This window comes from Mustela erminea, chromosome 12 (genome assembly GCF_009829155.1).
Source record: "Mustela erminea isolate mMusErm1 chromosome 12, mMusErm1.Pri, whole genome shotgun sequence".
Lineage (NCBI taxonomy): Eukaryota > Metazoa > Chordata > Mammalia > Carnivora > Mustelidae > Mustela > Mustela erminea.
The window spans coordinates 22,814,356-22,835,855 of NC_045625.1; the positions used below are offsets into that span (position 1 = coordinate 22,814,356).

Here is a 21,500-nt window from a genome sequence, read left to right on the forward strand (position 1 = left end):
GGTATATCACGTTAATTGATTTATGGATGTTGAACCATCCTAGTATCCCTGGAATAAATCCCACTTGATGTATGATCCTTGTAATAAATTGTTGAACTGTGACTGTCTAAGAGGCCTGATTTATTCCTGATAGGTCCCAGTTGTTAATGGTCTATCAAGACCTGTCAGTGTTCTAAAGGGAGGGATCTCAATCAGCACCTGGTTTCAGGCTGATTGGAAACCAGATCCTCAGGCAGCAGCTTTTAAAGTATGCAAATAGGGGTGCCTGGGTGGCTCAGTGGGTTACGCATCTGCCTTAGTCTCAGGTCACATCCTGGGTCCCTGGGATCAAGCCCTGCGTTGCGTCTGGTGCCCTGCTCAGTGGAGAGTTGGTTTCTCCCTTTCCCTCTATCCCTCTCTCTCCCTAATACCCAAATAAAAAAAAAATCTTTAAAAATACAAATAGAAAAAAATAAAACATGCAAATACATACATCCCCATGGAACCCCAACTGTAAACCCTGCTGGCCTCCAGACCAGGTGATCTGGAGGTGTCCCCTGGGTGACAGTTGCAAAAATCAGGGCTTCAGATGAGTGTATAAGCTCCTTTCTGACAAGTACCAGTGACCCGCAGTGAGGCCAAGGGAGAGCACAAAGATGGTGTCCCCCAGCCTATGTTCTCTATGTGTGGCAAACCCGTGGTCTGCCCCTCAAGCTGAAGCTCCAGACAAGTAATGAGCACTTTTCACAAGACTGGGAGTATGTTTCAATCTGCTGTCTGCGTAGTGCCCTGGGAATGTTGGCCTGTTGAGAACTGTCTAATTGTTAGAGTTCTGAGGAACTAGGAACGTAAACCCCCCTGGTCACCAGAGCCAGGTGATCCAGAGCATCCGACATGCAGAATGCATGCCCCCACTAACTGTCACAGGACACAGGAGAGTGCAGGGCTGGAGTGCACTGAGGAGCTTTCATGGTGGCACCTGGCCCTTCTAAACAAGAAAGCCAAGAGAGCAGAAAGGAAACACTTGTCGATTCAGAGAGGCCAGCATGGACTCCGCCACCACAGGCCACCATCAGCTTGAGCTGACAGTCACTTCATGTGCACTGAAGACTGTGACACTCTGGCTTCCAGAAGGTAATGAACCCTCCATGATGTGCTAACAAATGACAGGGCAGCTGGTCAGAAGCCACTATTCACTGGCTTCCTGCTTGGACTCTGGGAAAGCGGTAGGTGTGTTCTCTGACTCTCAGTCTAACACTTCACCCTCAAAATCCTCAGAGAGAGCAGAAGGAGGGTTCTGGAAATTTCTGAGGAGAAAGAAAAATGACCTGGAGAATCACCAATGGTTTTCCTCTACCCTCTCAGTCCCTGTCACCAGGGGAAAAAAATGGTTTTAAATGTAATGATTTATTTTTAAAGGGGCCAAACCATTACTTCTAAGAGATCAGGTTTTCCGGCTTTCAAAAGGAAACAACATGCAGTTTGTGGCTTGGATAGCAAGGATATAACAAGAAAATTCTGCAGTCGCAAAACTCACATGTGAGCTCTTCAGGGAGTATAAGCCTGTCATCACGGTAGCTCAGGAAACAGTACAAGCCTGTCTGACACGCTCTATTGTTCTGGATGGCCAGCAAGAAGAAAACAGTTACTCCTTTAAGGTAAAAGACACCTAGAGCCTTAACGGCAGACACAACCATAGAAGATACGCCATCTGGAGCAGGAGACAGAAATTTTTCTAGCAGCGGTCATAAAATAAGTATTTCAGGCTTTGCAGGCCACACGGTCTCTGTTGGAACTACTCAAATGTGCTGTCCTAGCACGAAGTTAGCCCTAGACAACACATAAATGAATGGGGATGGCCATGTTCTAATAAAACTTTATTTGTGCACATTGAAATCTGAACTTGACATAATTTTCATGTGTCATGAAATAGTCCTTAAAAGACTGTTTTCCTTTCTTTTATAACTGTAAGAGCCACATACAGATCACAGGTCCTATCCACACAGGCTGCAGGTCCGATTTGACCTGTGGGCTATTGTTTGATGACCCTTGGCCTAGATAGGTTATTGGAATTTCCATTTTTCTTAATGCTGTAGCTGCCATATAAAACTGATTTTCCGGGGTGCCTGGGTGGTTCAGTGGGTTAAAGCCAGCTCAGGTCATGATCCCAGGGTCCTGATATTGAGCCTCACATCAGGCTCTCTGCTCAGCGGGGAGCCTGCTTCCTCTTCCCTCTCTCTCTGCCTGCCTCTCTGCCTACTTGTGATCTCTGTCAAATAAATAAATAAAATCTTTTAAAAAAAATTAAATTGATTTTCCTTCTTGTCTCACTGGGATTCTGAAATCACACTAGTTAAAAGTGATAAATGAAAAAACAAAACAAAACAAAAAAAAGAGACAAATAAATCAACTATCACAGCACTCGCAACCCAAATACCCAGGCTGGGAATCATCTAGTTGGGGCCACCGAGAGACTCATTCGCAACACACCACCAGGCCCCATCTTACTCAATACAGTAGGAGATCTATGGCTTGCTGAAGGCTCACATTCCAGTGGTATTTTTAAACCCATTCAGTGTGAGCGATCTCCTTATTTAGACTGTGCAGTTGGATATTATTCAGAGGTTGGGCTGAGGGAGGGGCAGGAGGGGCTGGGAAATGCACCAACTTCTGAAATTCAGTAATTCTCCTCCCGACACACATTAGGCCATTTCTTAGTCTCCAGAAAAGAGAGGTCAGGTGGATTTCTTGGAAACATGTTAATGTATCGATGAGGTCCTCTCATCCTTCCAATACGTGCCCTCTCTCCCTACAAAAACATGTTACTATTTAAAACCAAGGGGTATCTTCAGAGTCACCGTGGAAGAGTGAAACACAACCCCAGGAGAAGCAGGTTCTGAAATCGGTGGCGGATGCGATGTGTACTTGAAGGGGATGGGCTCATCACATAAAATATAGGATGTCCAGTTAAACCTGAATTTCAGGTCAACAAGCAATCTTTTAGTATAAAAGTGTGCCCCAGGCCATAACTGGGCACCCTATATTTTTAGTTGCTAAATGTGATGACCCTGGTAGGGGATAGGGAAAAAGGGGGGCCAGCCTAGAGCTGAAGGTAATTACTAGGGGAAAATTAGAATTTGTTAAAGGTCTAGGAGCGGTGCTTATTAGGAAAGAGCTACCCACCAGAGACTGGGAACCCCAGTCTCCTGTTCTGGTTAAAGTTAGGGTGCAAAGGGAAGGGCAAGCAGAACGACTTACACGCCAGTGTCTGAAGAAATTTAAAACCAGTGCTTCTTGGGGGAGTACTGGAGGCTGTCAGAACTGAACACTACCAACTCTGTTGGTGGTTACACAAATCTACACATGTGTTAAAATTCTGAGAAGTAGGGTTACCTGGGTGGCTCAGTCAGTTAAGCATTTGACTCTTGATTTCTGCTCAGGTCAAGATCTCAGGGTCATGAGATCAGGCTCTGCGCCGGGCACGAGCCTGCTTAAGATTCCCTCTCCTCTCTCCCTCTGCCGCTCCCCCCTCAAAAATGTATACTTCAGAACGGTCACATGTGCTCTGTTAATTGTCTTTTAAAGAGGGCTTTCAGTTGTTATGTCTATGGAGAATTCACCAGTTCCTCAAGCAAGCTGCATAAGGAACTGATTTAAGTAGCTGTCCTGACTTTAACCCAAGACTATGGTTCTCCTACAAGGTCCCCATCCCCAAAGGCCCACAAAGGGTTTCTGACAGGCCCACCCACAAATCTGCCCAACATGCCTAAACCTATCTACATCTCACTTAGCTTCCCACTGTTAACACTACCACCCCAGCACCTTCTCATACTCCTGACAATTAAATAAAATATGCTGTGAAAAGCAGAAGTGGCAAGCTGGTGGCCCAAGATGGGGACTGGCAGGGGGGCACTGGGATGGGAAATGGATCCAGCCCACACTGTGTTAAAATCTCATTATGTTAGGTTTGGCCCACACAGTGTTTAAATCGCTGTGAACATTTAAACATCAACAGACTTCCTTCAAAAGCTGGATCTCCAGGTTTTCTCTTGAAAAAGCAGAAGATCCTGGGCATGTGTTCCCACAAAGTACCAATCAGCTAGGGTTGAGTGCTGCCTATCCCTGAAAAGCACCCACACTGTCTGGGTCGCCACAACCCCAAGAACTCAGCCATCTTGTCAACCTGGCATCCGTACACATCTGGGTTTTTAACACCAGGCATTCGGCCGGGTGTCTGGCCCATGAAAAGCTCTCAGAAACTGGGAGACCCCTCTCCCCTTCCCCTAAAAAATGCAACAGGATGCAGTTGCCACAACTTACTTGCTTTTAGAGCTCTGGGGTTCCCTGTCTCCCTACAGGGGAGATGTTCCACGCCTGCCCTTCCAATGCTAAGCCAGTCTAACTTCCAGCTTTTTTCTGTGGACCCAGGTTTAGGGCAGACAGACAGCTGGAATCATCCAGAGGTCGCAGCAGCTGACATGTCCAGACACAGATGATGGTGGAAGGAGGGGGGAGGGGGTCGCCGAGCCTTTGAATTTACTTTCCCCGTCACCTCCTCTTCTCTGTATTGTCAGAATGAATACTTCCTCTTCCTTCTCCCTTCTCAGCTCCAATACTGCCCAGGTACCTACCATTCTCACTCCAGGGTGAATAAGGATGAGGGTGATCGGGCTACTAGAGTCTTACTTCTAGTAGTTGGTGGCAGTAAAGCATACATCCTAGCCTCCAGGCTCTGCCCTGGCTTTCGACTCATCCCCACCAGACTTAACCCGCCAATTGTTAAATACCCTTCCGCTTCAGTTGTGAGTTTTATTTAATGAACAGCACTGTGTGTTGAACACAGACGTTCAGACTTTGCTATTCATGAACAAGGCTGGCTGCAAAGCACCTGGTAAAGAAAAATGGGACCCTCAGGGGTTAGGGTCACTCACAATAGCTTCAAGCTTTTCAGATTTTTAAAAAAATGATCTTTTTTTTCCCCCCAGCTTTATTGAAATATGATTGACAAGTAAGAATTGTACATATCTACAGTATACATGATGTTTCGATGTTTTGATATACACTACAAAATGATCATCACAAACAACGTAATATATCCATCACCTCAAATAGTTGCGATTTGTGTGTCTGTGTCTGTCTGTGTGTGATGATAACACAGGAGACCTACTCTCTTAGCAAGTTTCCAGTATATAACACATTATTATTAACCTTAGTCATCATGTTATATATTAGGTCTTCTGAACTTACTCATCTTCTAATTAAAGTTATAGGCCTGATTAATATCTTCCCTTGGCCCCACCTCCCAGGCCCTAGTAAAACCCATTACACTGTATATTACTATAATTTGACTTTTTTTTTTTTTTAGATCTCACGTATAAGCAAGATCACACAGTATTTGTTTCTCTGCATCTGGTTTACTTCACGTAACATAATGCCTTTATGGTCCATCTGTGTAGTCATACATGGCAGAACTTCCTTTTTTAAGACTGAATAATATGCCATTATAATACATATCACATTTTCTTTATCCATTCATGGGACAATGGACATGTGGGTTTTTCCATGTCTTGGCTATAATAAATAATGCTGCAGATATGTCCTCAAAGTAGAGAGTCTATTTCCTCCAGAGCTACACCCAGTTGGATTGCTGGACCACGTGGCAGGTCTATTTTTAATTTCTTGAGGAACCGCTCTACTCTTCTCTGCATTTCAGACCTTAGCTGCCTCACGGCCCCACTGGAACAAGGAAACTTCTGCACCACTTCCCACCCCATTAGAGGCGGCAGGTATTATCAGCCCATGTTGACAAATCAGGCCATAGAAACTCAGTGTTTGAGACTGACCAGAAGCCCCATAGAGAAGGTTCTACGCCTCTCAGCCAGGAGGCACCTCTCCTAGATCCCAACCTCTCTCACACATCACAGACAGCCCAGGCATACTCTCAGAGCTGCCCAAATCCTAGAGCCCTGTGTGCTAGTCACTGGCCTCAAAGTTGTCACCATTTTTGCTCAGATGCAGAGAGAGATCCCTCACGTACCACTAAAGGGGTTAACTTTTCAAGCATGTGTTTTTCTCTTAAGAATAACATTTTTTATAACCCTCAAAGTTTTAAGTTTCAGCTCTGAATTTAAAAATAAAGTGAATACTCAGATGACTGGTTATAATTTAGAAGTAGGGGGGGAATCCCACCCACCTAGAATAGGAAGAAGACCAGTATAATTCAGCAAAAAAGTAAGGGCAGCTTTTACAAATGCTCTGAAGACATCTGATGGGGCAGACTGTCAAGAGCCCAGGAGCCCTCAGGGTAATGAACTCGGCTGCTCGGTAAGGGATGATAGGTAGGAGGATGCGTCCTGAGGTCTGGCCCACAAACTTCTCATCTACACCTAGAGCTTTTATCTTGGGGACGCATATGGATTTTCTTTCCACTCCATCTTATGCAAGGGAAAGGTACTGTGTTCCCTGTTCCCGTCTTCTGCCTGAACTCATGTGATGCAACAGAACTGCTGATCCTAGGGTCAAAGACTAACCCCACAGCATTTTTTTATATATGTTCAAGCATTAAGTAAATAGCCTCTAGGCTGTCTTTATCTGTCTCTCTTGTAATAATCTTTTGAAGATTTTAATCCAACGAGAAACGAAGGGAGAAAAAAAAATGACATAAGAATTAACCCAGGGCCATGTAGCTCCAACGCACACCGCCCCACACAAACCTCTGCTTCTGCTGGCATTTCCTGTCAGAAATAGGTCTCAGCTGTGCAGTATTCTCCCAAACCCACAGCACTCATGTGCGAACATTCCTCAGCAAAGGATCCCATGCTGGGCGGCCATCACCCACAATCCTATCCATGTTCTCTTGGGCCTTGTCCTGTACAGGGGTGGCCTCTGTGATTGGAGCTTCAGGACAGAGAAGAGGCTGGGTGAGGCTGACCCCTTCCGCACATGAAGGGTTGGTTCAGAAGAGGGGCGCTACAAGGAAGGATGAAAGAAGCCTCCACGACAGCTTTGCGAGAATAAACTCCTCTTTGAAAGCCCAGTGACAAGCTATGCCTGTGTGCACGCAGACTGGCTTAAGAGAATCATTAACCATCATTGAGTAAATGAGTCTCAGTTGCGGCTTGTCCTGGCAGCCCCCACTGGAGTTGCCCACGTGAGAAGCAGCTGCATGAGGAACCAGGCGTGGGGGGCGGTGGAGGGGCTGCCACCAGGCTCCATGGCCTGATCTGCTATGGAACCATCTAGAGCACTGTACTAGGTACCATGCACCCCTCAGTGTCTTCCCACGGTAGGTTGGCTATCGACCGCACTGCATGACTTCTTGTCTCACTGAGGTGCCCCCTCCGGGAATTTGGTGGCCCATGGTTTTAATCAGCCAATCCCAAGCATACCCTTCAAACCAGTGTCTTCAAGTGACCAACAGATAGAAATTTCCCTATATTTAAATCAGTTAAAGCAACTACCCAAACAGAGACCTCTTCTTGATCAGCCACTTGACACGAGAGGAACATGCTGGATCACTTTCAAACAGAGCTTTGTTCAGGCTCCCGCTGATCATGACTGAATTGATCTTTTATTCTACTTTGCCTCTTGAAGATATCCACAGCACACAAACTCCTGGACATGTCACAATGGGTATGAGGCACAGATCAAGACCCAGGCTGCCATCTTTCTTGACCATTCATCTTCTGTCCCTTTGCAGGTGTGCTCCACTTGTGTTCCCCAGAACAGCAGCTGCAGCTGGGAACAGCATCTCCTGGGAACTCATTAGAAATGCAAGTTCTCAGGCCCCACCCCGGGGCCTACAGAATCAAACATGCTGCCAGGGGGTTGCCTTGCAAGCTCTCAGGGGATCTTAATACACTAAGGTTTGAGAATCACCGTTCTACACCTTACCTGGCAAACTGTCTGTGCCCAATGGCAGTTGCTGCTATTACTAGAAGTCCTAACCCCTGCTGGGTCTCCCTAGGTTGTTCATTATGTGAGGCTGGTAATAAATTGATATCATATAAACACCCTGGGTGATTTATGTGAGGGGCTCAGACATGTATACCTTGTTCCTAAAGATTCCTCTAGAACAGGAATTTCCCATCTCAAGATACTGATTGTCTAAAATTTTTCTGTTAATTTTGAGAGAGCAATGACCCACCCAGATGTGAATATTCTGGGTTACAAAAATGTTAGTGATTACCAAAAGCTCACTTAATGTCAAAAGATACAGCAAATGCGCACTGTTTTTCCAACAGTCCAAACATTTGGACAACAAACTCACAAAACCCTGGTGAAAATACACCCTGATTTTGTAACATTATGAAACACCAAGGGGGTGCTGGCCGTACTAATTCACAGTATCCTTACGAAACCCAAATAAGTCCATGCATAAGAAAAGCACATCGTAAAGTTCAAAGCTCTACCTACTTCTGGAGGTCATAAAAGGTTGACCTGTTGACCCAAAGGAATTTTGTTGTATCCACAATTTTTTTTAAAGTTTTGAAACTAGTTCTTTCTTAAATGGGAGATCCCACATTTTTAAGAAGCAGATTTCCCACTTCTCTAGATGAGTGGACATAACAACATAGAACTCACTTGCATTCTCACATGGTATAAATTCACCGGATCCTAACCGAAGAGCGGTGTCTGCTCTCCAGGTCCTCACTGCTGCCCCCCAGCCTCCATGTCACATGTTGGCCCCTGGAGCCTTTAAATCTGCAACTCCTATCCACCATAAACAATCCTTTTCACTGTTATTAGTGGTATCCTTCTGCACTGGAAATGCTCAATACCTACTCTGTTCACTTGAATTTCCCAGTTTGACAAAAATGTTGAAGTTAACAGAATTCATCTTCCATTCTTAGTGTCCATTTTCTGCTTAAAGATCCATGAGGTATGATTCAATGATTCACTTGTAACTAAAGAGCTTTGGCGGAGTGCTTTCTGAGTCCTTGCTCTGGGCATGTCCCATGAAAATTTCTCAAATAACCTTCACAACAATTCCATGAGATAGGTATTATCATTATCTCCATCTTACTGATGAGGAAAATGAGGGACAGTGGGGTCATACAGATACTAAGAGAAAAGCCAGGACTCGAGCCAAGGCTTTCGGACACCAGAAACCTTGCTCGTAACCAGTCAGACCGTGCGAGGCTCTACCAGTCCAGGGGACCACTGTCTCCATGCATCAGAGCCCATTTGCTGTCTCCATCAATGTCACACCACCTGATGACGGATGTCACACCACATAATGATTATTGTCAAGCGAGTTGAACAACATTCCCAAAAGGGATCCGTGATGAAATGTGGGTAGTTCAAACGGCCAACAGCAGGGGTCCCAAAAGTGCTGGGCAGCCCAGAAGAAATATAGAAGCGCCAGTACCAAGCCTTGGTTTCCCTTAAATACTGACAAATCATAACCCACAAGCCCCGCTGCTTGGCTTTTTTTATGAGGACTTTTTAGTGATGACTGCTATTCTTTCTCAGGGCTCTCGCCAGAGCAGCGGCTCTGTGTCCCAAGAGACTAAAGCCTGAAATACTCAGAGGTCCAGATTAGGGGTCAGAGGGGTGGGTGTATGACCTTGCACATGTACAAGGGAACTGTACAGGGATGGTCCCTGCAAGAATCGGAGTTTTTGTTTTGGTTTGGTTTGTTGTTGTTGTTTTTACTGAAGGGTTTGGGGTTTGGATCTCTAAATGCTCTGAGGGGTCCCTGACTTGGGAAGTTGGACTGGGCTGGATCACGTGTAAATGGCAGCCAGGCTATGCAGACCAACCTAAGTGGCCTGGATCAAATGCAGGCTGATTGGCACCCTGGCCCCTGGTCCCACACCGTAACCCGGGTGGTATTCTAGGCCTTATCGTTTCAAGGCAAGAAGAGGTACTGAGATGTGAATCCAAGGAAATGCCAAGGAAATGTCAAATGTGTTTCTCTGCAAGTGCACGCGGGGCCAACCTAAGCCACCCACCCACATCCAGGCCTTCTCAGGACAGAGGATGGGATCAGGTGGGAGCCCCAGACCCACTAACTGTGTGAGAGTTTCAAGACGGCGGCAGGGAGCCCGAAGTGGATATCTCTGTATCCTCACTTGTAAAGTGAAGATAATGCCGCACCCAGCTCAGAATTAAGGTAACCTACTCAGGCATCTGTACATTGTAAATCAGTATAGAGATGCAAAAGATCGTTTTCATTATTCCACAGAGTGGGTTCTCACGAAATGACAAAAATTCTCTAGAAAGCATGTGTAGGTTGGGTTGGCCTTTCATATTTGTGACCATGCTTATGCTGGTCCCTGTTAGAGGCCGAGACCTTGTCCACATGGCTCTGTGGGCTATTGCACATGCTTACCTCTGCAACATGTACTTATCTTCCCACATGCCCAAGGAAGACTGTCTTTCTCAAGGATGCAGACGTAATATCCTCTCCCGAGGCTGACTTCCAATGAGACTCCATAGCTTCTCTCCCAAGAGAGTGTTACTCATTCAGTTAGAAAGTATATTTCCATGCACTGAAACCCAGCTTGGAAGACTCTCAAAAGGATGTGAGCCTCCCAGTTTGTCTTGGCCTTTTCCAGTGCTACTCAATCATTCTGCTTTACCCTTGTTGGCTCCCACTAGGGCTGTTGGAACCACCTGCACTGGAATGTGCCCCCAGGAAAAGCAGAAGCTGCCACCATCTTGGGAGTAGCAATTCAGGACAGGAGTCAATACGGGGGCTCCAGCGCTCTGAAGTGTGGGTTCAAATCCTGGCTTTGACACTCTCTGTTCATGTTGGGCTCTTTCTCTGCAAAATGCGGATAATACAGCATTTCCTGCCTCATCAGTTTGTTAGTATTAAATGACATAATGTGTGTTGAAATGCCCTTTAGTCTCATTATTGAGTTTGTGCCTTTAGCTTCTGACTGAACCTCTTCATGCTTTTGGCTTTTCCTTTCTCATATTAAGTGTTCCAAATGAGTAATAAACTAACAAGAAACCAATAAATGCCTCCTGCTAATTAGGAAGGTTATTATGTTATATGTGATTTGACCCAGTCTTCAGGACTTGCTCCAATGCCTCCTCTCCGGGGAATGTTCTGCAACTCCTAGAGGCTGGTTTCCCTGCTCACGTGAGTGGCTCATTTGCATAAGTAATTGTTTGTGTTTCTCCTTTAGATTATTAAAAACTTAAGGTTAAAAAAAAAAAAGCCGATCCCACAGTGCCTTGCTGAATAGATGATGTTCAATAAATGGCAATTGTATTATTACTCCCCAGAATTATTATTCACACTCATTCTGCTATACAAGCCCTCTGCTCTGTCCTGATATTAACACTTTGGAATGTCCCCACAGGTGGAAGGGAGCAGAGAAAGTTGCCAAAGATGGACCTGCTCTTCTTTTGCAAGAGGTAGGATGAGAAATCCATCTTTTCTCATTGATCAGGCTCTGGATTCAACTGGAAGATTCCATTTAAAGTACCACAGTTTCTGAGTATTTCATTCCAGTGGGGGTAGGGGAGAAATCCCAGATGACCATGTGGCAAATGGGTCATAGGACATCTGTCCTCTCAGGATGTAAGTATGTAAAAGGCAGTATCTTTCCTCTGAAGGATGAAACGTGGGGACACTGACGTTTTGGTGTTGATAGTGCCTTTCCAGGGGAGGCATGCCGTGAGGACCCAGGGAACGAATGGATGGAGGAATCCTCAGGTGACAGACCTGTGTTTGAAGCAGCGGGAGGAACTGATGCTGGACACAGCCCTGGCCTTTGTCAGAATGAAAAGGGAAAATGTAAAAAGCTATTCAGGCTCTGTGCTCCAGAGGTCCTGTCTTGATGCCTCACGGGACACAGTGATGCTGTAGATGGGAATGGGGGGTTCAGGGGCTCAAACCATCTAATGACAACCACATGCCAGGTACTTCACGTGTCTCAGAGCTAAACCTTGCCAGAAGCCCACGAGGTAGAATGCATGAGCTCACTGCACAGACGAAGAAACAGCAGTCCAGACTAAAGACTGCCCAGGACCGCTCAGCCTAGAATCCTCGTCTCTCTGTTCCGCCGCTTAGGGAGGAGCCCAGGTTGGTGAAGAGGTAAGGACTTGTGCTCGTTCTCTTTCTCATTTCCTGACATACTGCAGGAGTGCTAGGCTCTAGAGGAAGGCTTAGGACCTTCCTCCTGATGGTCCCCTGAGAACTCTAGGAAGGTGGAAGAGAGAGGGAGCATTTGCCAGATTCGGAGAGTGTGCCCTAGGCCAAAGCATAGCATAGAACTATTTATTGATACGGTCATCAAGACTCGCTGACCTCTCTCCTTTCTTAAGTGTCTCCCTGTGTGTCTCTCTCTCTCTCTCACACACACACACACACACACACACACACACAGTTAGTGCATCCAAACCAATGACAACACGTGTTAATTGAAGCTGATACAGTGGCGAGAATCATCGGCATCTTCCCGGGTCCAGGACGAGCTCAATTCCACAACTGAACAGGCACAAGTATTTGTCTTTAAATGTATCATACACTCAAGAGAATTCCAAAAAGACTGGTGCAATCTTTCTTGAAAATCCACCGGCTCCCTCCCGGGATTACCCAAGCCCCTTTGGAAAGGGGTCGCCCCAGCATTAGCTGCTACTGACTCCCGTTCAGAGAGCAAGTCCTTTCATAAGGCTCAGCTGTTCTCAGGCATCCAGGAAAGCTGTTCACGCAAAGGCAGAAAATGTGACAACTGTTGGAAACCCTCACACAGGCTAGGAGCCACTGAACCGCCTCTGGAGCGGCCACTTCGGGGTGGTTAAAGCCGCCCATTATTCAGTTTACATAAAACACCCAGCAGCTACATGGCACGAGTAAGTGAATATCTCCATTCTTATCAAGTTTGACAGGACACACTGGCCACACTGCCTCGCCACTAGCTTTAGAAACCGTAAAATAACTTCATTAACCATCCAAATATACATGCACAGAGGGAAAAGGAAAAGAGAAAACAACAACAACAAAAACAACAACAAAACAGCCTTCCTTAGTTCTGAAGGACCAAGTTCAAAGATTGCCCAATAGACCAACCCCCCCCCCCCCAAAAACCATAGCATTTCAACACTGCCGACAAATGTCCCTCTCATTTCAGTGGTCAAATCTCTAAGACGTTTAAAATGTGAAGACATTGGTAAAGACGGTCCCAGTGCCCTGGGAACCATATCAAACGATTCTTTAAAAAAAAAAAAAAAAAAAAAAAAAAAGGCCTGTGTGCATTTTCCCCATGAAGAATCTGTCCAAAGATTTTGAAAACACTTTAATATACTTCGATTCCAAAACATTACACACAATTTCTCCGACAGATTTATATGTGTTTCCAGAGAACTCTTGGACCAAAAAAAAAAAAAGGTACTTAGGTAGAAGAACGTCTGGAGATTCTTTTAGGCCAATATGTGAACAGACCTCTTTTAATTGTTAATATTTCATACGGCAGCAGTAATCATTCCCTCATCTGCGAAGGAGATATATAATCCAGCTGCGGTGGCTCCAGTAAAAATACCACATCTGCGGATCGTTGGCAACACTGAGGCAAGATTGCTCAAATCCACACAGTCCCAGAAAGTTCTCCTTTTTCACTCGAGATGCACAAGGGTACACTTTTCCAAAAGTGCATGTAAACTTGGCCAAAACTGGTTGCTCCTTCCTATGCTGAAAATAGGTTTCAGATTGTCCACCCCGGGAAAAGAAGGATGCTCTCTTGGAATATTATGCCCAGGACCCAGATGCTCTAAGTAGTTCCCAGACCACCTCCAGGATGGAGGCTAGTGCCAATGTCCTTGTCAATATCAGAGAGAACAGGGAAAATGAACACCCCGGGTTTCAGGGAGGAGGTTTTACCGCGGGGCTGGTCTAGGGGCTGACTGCTGGTTTCCCACTTAAGAGACCGAACAGCTTCCTCAGGAAGGGTGGCAGCCACTGTTCTGGTCGCCGTTTTCTTGCTTCTCCAGTGTATGCAGTCAGAGTAGGACCGATCACTGGGTGACTTGATATTCCAGGAATCGCCCCACCCCCACCCCCATGCGTCTGGTCTTTTCCCAAAGCCCAGTAGCAAGCATCTTATTTCTAAGCCAGTCTTCCACATTCAAATCCCCAGCCCAAAGCGCGCCCTGGGGGTTTCTATCCACAGACGTCTAAAAGAAAAAGCAGCGTAGTTGAGCTTTGACAGACTTTTATCCCCCAAACACATGCCCGGCGGCTACTGTGCTGGAATGTCGATGGCCCCGAAACACTCGGGGTCCCCTTCCATCCCAGACAATAGAGCAAGAAAATAAAATGAAAGTGGACTTACTGCTATGGCTTGCAGCCTTTCCTTGTGCAACTCTGCCTCTGCCATCCTGGAGAAGGGCACACGGGGAGGGGGAAAAAGAAAGAAAAACAAAACACACGCTGTAGTCAACCCACGGAAATGGATGGGCACCTCGGGGGGCTGCGCTAGAAGCTCAGGGGAGAGCCGAGGGGCGGCCGGGGTTCCGCTTGGGGTTGGGGGGTGGGTGGCGGGTAGAGCTGTGCGCACGGTTGGCTCGCCCCGGCTCAGCCTCCGGCCCCCGCCCGCCCAGCCGCCTGGATGCGCCCCAGCGCCGCCGCTAACTGCAGCTCCCGGCCGCGGCCGGCCGCGCCAGTCGGGGACGTGGGCCACGGGCAGCCGCCGGGAGGGCGCGCCCGCCCCGCGCTGGTCCTCCGCCCTGACGTCTCGGCGCCTCGCTCCGCCCCTGGGATGTGGGGGACCTGCGGCCACCGCCCCCGCTCCAGGGGCTCTAGCCGGCCAGGAGACGCCGGGCTGTCGCCGCGGGGGAGTTTGGGTCCCCAGGCGCCGACGGGAGTGCGCGTGCGGTGGGCACCTGGGGCGCGGGCGCAGGGCGAGCGGCTGGGGCGCAGGGCTGGCTCCGGGTGGACGGGCGCTCTCTGGAGTCTGAGCAGGGCAAGGTGGCGCCAGTGCCAGCCAGCAGAGGGGCCTCTGGCAGAAAGCGGGCCCCAAGCACGTGCTGTGACGTGCGGGCTGTGGCCGCCGAGTGTTCTGGCCACCTTCTAGCTTATGCCAGATGCTTGGGCTCCACGTGGGGACATTTCCAGTAGGGAAGGGCTGCCTCGCCCACATGCCTTAGATGACAGGGTGCTCAGAGGTCACGTGGGCCGCGGCCAGGGTATATAGCTCAACACTGGCCACCTACCTCTCTGTATGCCAAATGTGGCTCAGAGAGACAACAGAGAGTTTGTAGTCTCCGTTGCTGGGCTAGGTGGGGCTTGACAAATCAGCAGTGAAAATGCCAGCAACTTGCCTACCCACTCTGAACCTCAGTCTCCTCATCTGAAAAATGGAATGTCATCAGTGATGAATGAGATAAAATATATGAAGGTGCTTTGTAAAGGGCAAGCTGTTTCTATCATTATCCTGTGACATTTTGGGGCTGAAACTCAGAGTCTTTACTTCTTTACACAGGCTCTGAAAGGAAAAGCAAAATCAGGTCACTGAAATACTTCACTATTCCTTTAAACCGTACTAAAGTGCATCTTTTGTGACCAGCCCTGGGCTGAATGTGAGAGATGGATAAGACCAAGTCCAAAAGGAAATAAAGGCTAAATACAAACAAAATACCTCTTAACCTTCAGGACACTCACAAGTAAACTTTCCTCCATAAAATGAAATAATAAACACTGAAAGAAATGAAACAAAACAATCCTACCTCTTTAGACCCTTGATGATTCTATAAATGCAGGACTTGAAAGGCTTTTTAAAAGGTATGTACTTTGAATTTCCCCAAATCACCTCTTTCCTGGGCAAATTCTTGCAATTCAACTAAATTGCTTTTTCAACTTTCACAGAGGTTTTACCTGTCATTTGATGAGCAATTACTACTCTGCCGAAAAACTGAAGTCATCACCAAAACAGCTTTACTGATTGATTGTTTTCTCTTCCTTTTCATAAGGGGTGTAGGTGGAGTTATTTGTGTCATAAATCCAAGCCAGTGCTCGAGTCAACATCCCACTCCAATTTATCCAGAAAGTCTATTTTCTGGCTAAGATCTATCACTTCCTTCCTTCCTTCCTTTCTTTTTTTAAGATTTTATTTATTTATTTGACAGAGAAAGACACAGCAAGAGAGGGAACACAAGCAGGGGGAGTGGGAGGAGGAGAAGCAGGCTTCCTGCAGAGCAGGGAGCCCAACGTGGGGCTCGATCCCAGGACCCTGGGATCAGGACCTGAGCCGAAGGCAGACGCTTAATGACTGAGCCACCCAGGCGCCCCAAGATCTATCACTTTCTTCAAACACTTCATTTTCTCTTCACTTCCAGCACTAGCTCCCGCAGGTCAAGTTCTTTGCAGGGTATTTGCTCACAAATAAACCCAGCTGTCATTGCTTTGGCAGACTGACTGTGTACCCAACAATAGGAGAGAATAACAAGATGAGAAAAGTGAGACCCGTGAGGCTGACAGTTCCAGCCAGAGTCATAACGCTGAGACTTAAACTCAGGTCAGACTTCCAGAGCTCATGCTCCTCCTCACTCAGCACCAGGCTCAGCCAGTGATAACAGAGGTAGGGCAAGCCCCCGGAATCAACAGGTAATGAATAAGAAATGGTCCTCCCTTGCCCCAGCTATATAGATATTAAAAGGGAATAGAGGAGCACGATGTAAGTGGACTTAATGTCACTGAACTGTACACTTAAAAGTTTTTAAGTGGTAAGTTTTACGCCATGTATAATTTACCATAAAAATTTTTTTTTCAAAAAAAAATTGAATTGGAATGGGAGAAGATATTTGCAAATGTCTTATCAGTAAAGGGCTAGTATCCAAAAATCTATAAAGAACTTATCAAACTCAACACCCAAAGAACAAAGAATCCAGAACTTATCAAATTCAACACCCAAAGAACAAAGAATCCAATCAAGAAATGGGCAGAAGACATGAACAGACATTTCTGCAAAGAAGACATCCAGATGGCCAACAGACACATGAAAAAAGTGCTCCACATCACTCAGCCTCAGGGAAATACAAATCAAAACTACAATGAGATACCACCTCACACCAGTCAGAATGGCTAAAATTAACAAGTCAGGAAATGATAGATGAAGGCGAGGATGTGGAGAAAGGGGAACCCTCCTACACTGTTGGTGGGAATGAAGGCTGGTACTAGGACTCTGGAAAACATCATGGAGGTTCCTCAAAAAGTTGAAAATAGAGCTACCTTACGACCCAGCAATTGCACTACTGGGTATTTACCCTAAAGGTACAAACTTAGTGATCCGAAGGAGCACGTGCACCCGAATGTTTATAGCAGCAATGTCCACAATAGCCAAACTATGGAAAGAACCTAGATGTCCATCAACAGATGAATGGATAAAGAAGATATGGTATATATATATATATATATATATATATATATATATATATATATAATGGAATACTATGCAGCCATCAAAAGAAATGAAATCTTGCCATTTGCGATGATGTGGATAGAACTAGAGGGTATTATGCTTAGCGAAATAAGTCAGTCGGAGAAAGACAACTATCTGTCATATTATCTCCCTGATATGAGGAAGTGGAGACGCAATGCGGGGGGTTTTGCAGGGTAGGAAAAGAATAAATGAAACACGATGGGATCGGAAGGGAGACAAACCATAAGAGACTCTTAATGTCACAAAACAAACTGAGGGTGGCTGGGGGAAGGGGGGGAGGGAGAGGGTGGTGGGGTTATGGACATGGGGGAGGGTATGTGCTATGGTGAGTGCTGTGAAGTGTGTAAACCTGGCGATTCACAGACCTGGACCCCTGGACCCCTGGGGCTAATAATACATTATATGTTTATTTAAAAATAAAAAATAAGACATGGTTCCCACCCAAAAGTCTGCATCAGGATTTCCATGGAACACATTTCCCTATACAAAAACAAATTCCTATGGGGTGAGGTAGGGGTTAGGGATGGGTTTGGAACCATTGGACTGAGTTTACTAGGAATAGACAAAAGACCCATGACCCATTGTGTGTACTTCCTCAGTGGTTTTTAACTACCTGAGGCCCATGATACACAGTGGTTGTATCTTTAGTCAGTGCTGAGGATTGCCAAACCAGATATGGCAAAAAGTCAAAGGAGGGAAGAGATTCAGAACACTGAACCTTGGGCCTTTGCCCAGAGGGAGGTGTAGCAGATTCTTTCATGTTTTTTGGTTGCCCAATTTGTGAACCCCTTTCCATCTTTGGGGGACTCCCATATTACAAACCATAGTGACAGTCAGAGCCACCTCTTGTTCTAGAAGCTGGGAAATGCCAGACACTTGCTTCCCCAGATCCCCTAGAAGCTACAATATGGCGTGCAATCTGGGCTCCGTCAGGCACGAGCACCTGCCAAGGATCCTGAAGGCAACAGCATCCAAAAATTCTTTCAGGACAATGGTCCTGCCCATTGTCCGAACCTCCTTCTCTCGTCTTCTCGGCTATTCTGTGAATACACTTTGAGTTCATGCCTTCTCTGCTCCTATCAACTAGAATCAATTTCTGTTTCTCATGACCAAGAACACTAAGTGATGTTTCTTCCTGTTGGAAGGCTTGTAAAATGAATGGCCCATGCTTGCCAAAGAGCCGAGGGGAAACATTTTCTTCTCTTCCAGCACTCTTCCCTTCAGCTCTCTAAATTTGAGCATTTGAAAATCATTGAATCCATTACAAACACAGACATTTTTAACACAAATTATGTCATTTCTTTCATAAACTTTTATTGTGTAGCTATTCTATACTAGACATTAGGCTATGGCTTGGTATTGCAAAGAATTTGTAGTCTAGTGCTGATATTGGTGACCTTCTGCCCTCCACACATTTAAAATCTGGAAAGATCTATTACAATGGTGCATAATGTGTGCAACAAATCACTAGTTCTTGCTGGGACATTAAATTGTGTTGCATAAGCACTGCCCGTACTGTTAAATGGTTTTTCTGATAGATGCTGCATGGCAAAGCATTATACGGGGAGAATACAGAATGCCAGATTTGCAAAATAAATGTTTTATTAATAAGTTTCAGAGTATACTTTAGAGCATGAGTCTTTTGGGAACCACAGATGGTCAGGGCCCACTCCCCTGTGGGGACAGCAGGAGCTCTGTAAACTGAGAGGCAAATGACTTGCCAAGACCCCTTGAGCGAGTAACAAAGTCTTACTAAGCAGCAGCTAGGAGTGTGAAATTTCAGAGTAACCTGAAGCTTTCTCTTGACAGAAGTAATTTTAAAAGGAATGCCTGGGGCCTCCAAAATGTTTGTACTCGTATGAGCTCTGTTTTGCCTTTTAGGGTCTTTTAGAATCAGTGGTCATTCAAAACATATGTGATGGAATCAAAAGGAGGGGAATAGTGGTTGGAGGCTTTTGGCTTCTTTGGTTGCAAACAATTTGGGAAAGTTGATGGGATTTCAAGTATGTGCTGTGTTTCCCTATGGGATTCAAATGACAGATCCGTCCAGAGAGTCACTGTGGGGCCAAAAAGAGAAGTTAGAAAACAGATCCAGCCAGGACGAGCTGGATGGCACTTAAGGTATCTATCTATTGACTAGGCTGTCTACATAGTAGCTTCACAATCAGCAGCTGGAAATCCATCCAGAAATGAACATTAGCATTTCATGTTGATGGTTTCCTTTTCTCTTGGTTAGCTTTGGCAAGGTCAACTGACTGACGATGTGCATTGTCAGAGGAAATGAGGGGGTAGGAGGAGAGTGTATGGGAATTAGAGCGGGGTGGTTAGGGATCATTTTTACATTTGCTTTGCTTGATATTCAGATGTTGGTCCCTAATAATCTTGTTACTGAAAAATAAGTTTTGGAAAGTACGATTAGGAAGCCGTAGGTGGGTGTGACATGGAAAAGAGGCATGAGCTCTATGGACAAGTGTGACTCCCAGCCCCGAGACTCACCAGCTGCATTTTTGGAATTCCTTTGGTCCACATTGCCCTCATCTTTAATTGGGGGAGAATAACTCTAACTTCATGGGGCTATCATGAGGAGGTCCTGAGAAATCAGGAGATCAGGTATAAAATGCTTAAGAGTGGCCACAGTAGCTGCTCCAGAAATGGTAGGTCCTAATTGCTCAGCCTAACTGTTGCCTCATTAAAAATGTCATAAACCAGGCCAAGTGAGTGACTAGATTTTATCCACCCTTTTATGTAGGCTTTTTTTTTTTCCTTGAGAAAGAGAGTGAACTATGGTTATTCTTAAAATTCCTCACATTAGTAGGTACTTCTCTTTCGTCATCCTTTAAAACGGAGGATTCTGCTCTGTGTCATTTATTGTCTAGAAATTTCATTACCAGACTCTCTTTTTCAGGATTCATAGATACCTACAGTCTTATCTTCTGGAGTGAGTCCGTTTAATAATTATAAATAAGAGTGAGAAGGGAATGCTTAAGAAGAGATGGATGGCATTCCAGGGAAAGATGGAAAACAGGCTTGATTTCGGAATTCTGGAGAGCTACTTGCCTACCTATTAAGTACGCTCCTTCATGGAGTTGATTCTAGGTTGGGGATGTATTAGCTACAAAGGGAAAAAGTCTTTGGGAAGGCCTATCTGGTTACGTAATGCCGATAGACACAACGGGGTCATTGGCTTCTCAGAGAGCTTAGGGGCCAGTCTCGTTGGCCTTCGCACAATGAGCGCGATGTGCCCTGTCAGCTTGGAATCCCTGTTTGCAGCACGGTCATTGACACTTTCATTGTTAGCCATGATTCGATAATGCTGTACACATTCTGCAAGTCAGCACTGCTGACAGGAGAGAGAGAGATGTCCTACGGGGTTGGCAGTGAAGGGACAATGGCCCATCACACCAGCCCTATGTGCCCTCCTGTTTGGAGAGTGAGTCATGAAATTGGAAAGCCTGGCTTCAGCTCCTACTGCCTTTGGATGCTGAGCCCTTTGGACCATCTGGGGTCTCAATCCTGCCGGCCCACCCCTTACCCACAGTCCATACACTAGCAAATGTTTACTAAATGGCACTCTCCCAGATCGGGCCTCCTGGACAAGCTACCTTTCCCCAAAGAGCCTAAGACCAAGTGTCAATCTTAGCTCCTAATCCTAACTCCGCCACTTACTGTATGACCTCAAACAAGTCACGTAACTGCTCTTAGCTGAGGCTTTCTGTTTTTAAACAGGGAAAGGGGATCCCGGACTCCCTCACAAGGTTCTTGTAAGAATAAAGGAACTCATGAATGAGAAAGTGTTCTGAGAACTATAAATGCTCTGTGAGGGGGAAGGACAACACCAAAAGGGGTGGCTTCAAAGTTAAGGACTTAGGGACATAATGACGGGTCAGCAGGGAAATGTTTGCAGGCCTGTGCAACATTCTGTAGTAGCCAGGGGCTCGGCCCACTTGGAGAAAACTCTCCTAATGCAGAAGACAAAAGAGGCTTCCCAGTTTCTGATGGGCTACTAAGACAATCAGACCGATAAATGAAAATTACCAACACCATCTAGGGTTCCCTTTGACTTCCTGATGCTCCTCAATCCCTCAAGTGATCCTGCTTTCTCCAGTCTGAAGACAAACAACCATCGTC

General features: G+C 46.0%; 1 protein-coding gene across 7 annotated transcripts in view; it reads right to left on the reverse strand.

The window, feature by feature from the left end:
* PALM2AKAP2 (PALM2 and AKAP2 fusion) overlaps positions 1–21,500 on the reverse strand; it is a 481,551-nt gene that overhangs the window by 311,135 nt on the left and 148,916 nt on the right. For 3 of the 7 annotated variants that reach the window (XM_032306714.1, XM_032306709.1, XM_032306721.1), the window contains exon 2: positions 14,268–14,313. In XM_032306714.1, coding sequence (XP_032162605.1) covers positions 14,268–14,312 — 45 coding nt within the window. In that variant the 5' untranslated portion in view covers position 14,313. The other 4 variants (XM_032306715.1, XM_032306712.1, XM_032306711.1 and 1 more) reach the window with 3 other exon arrangements.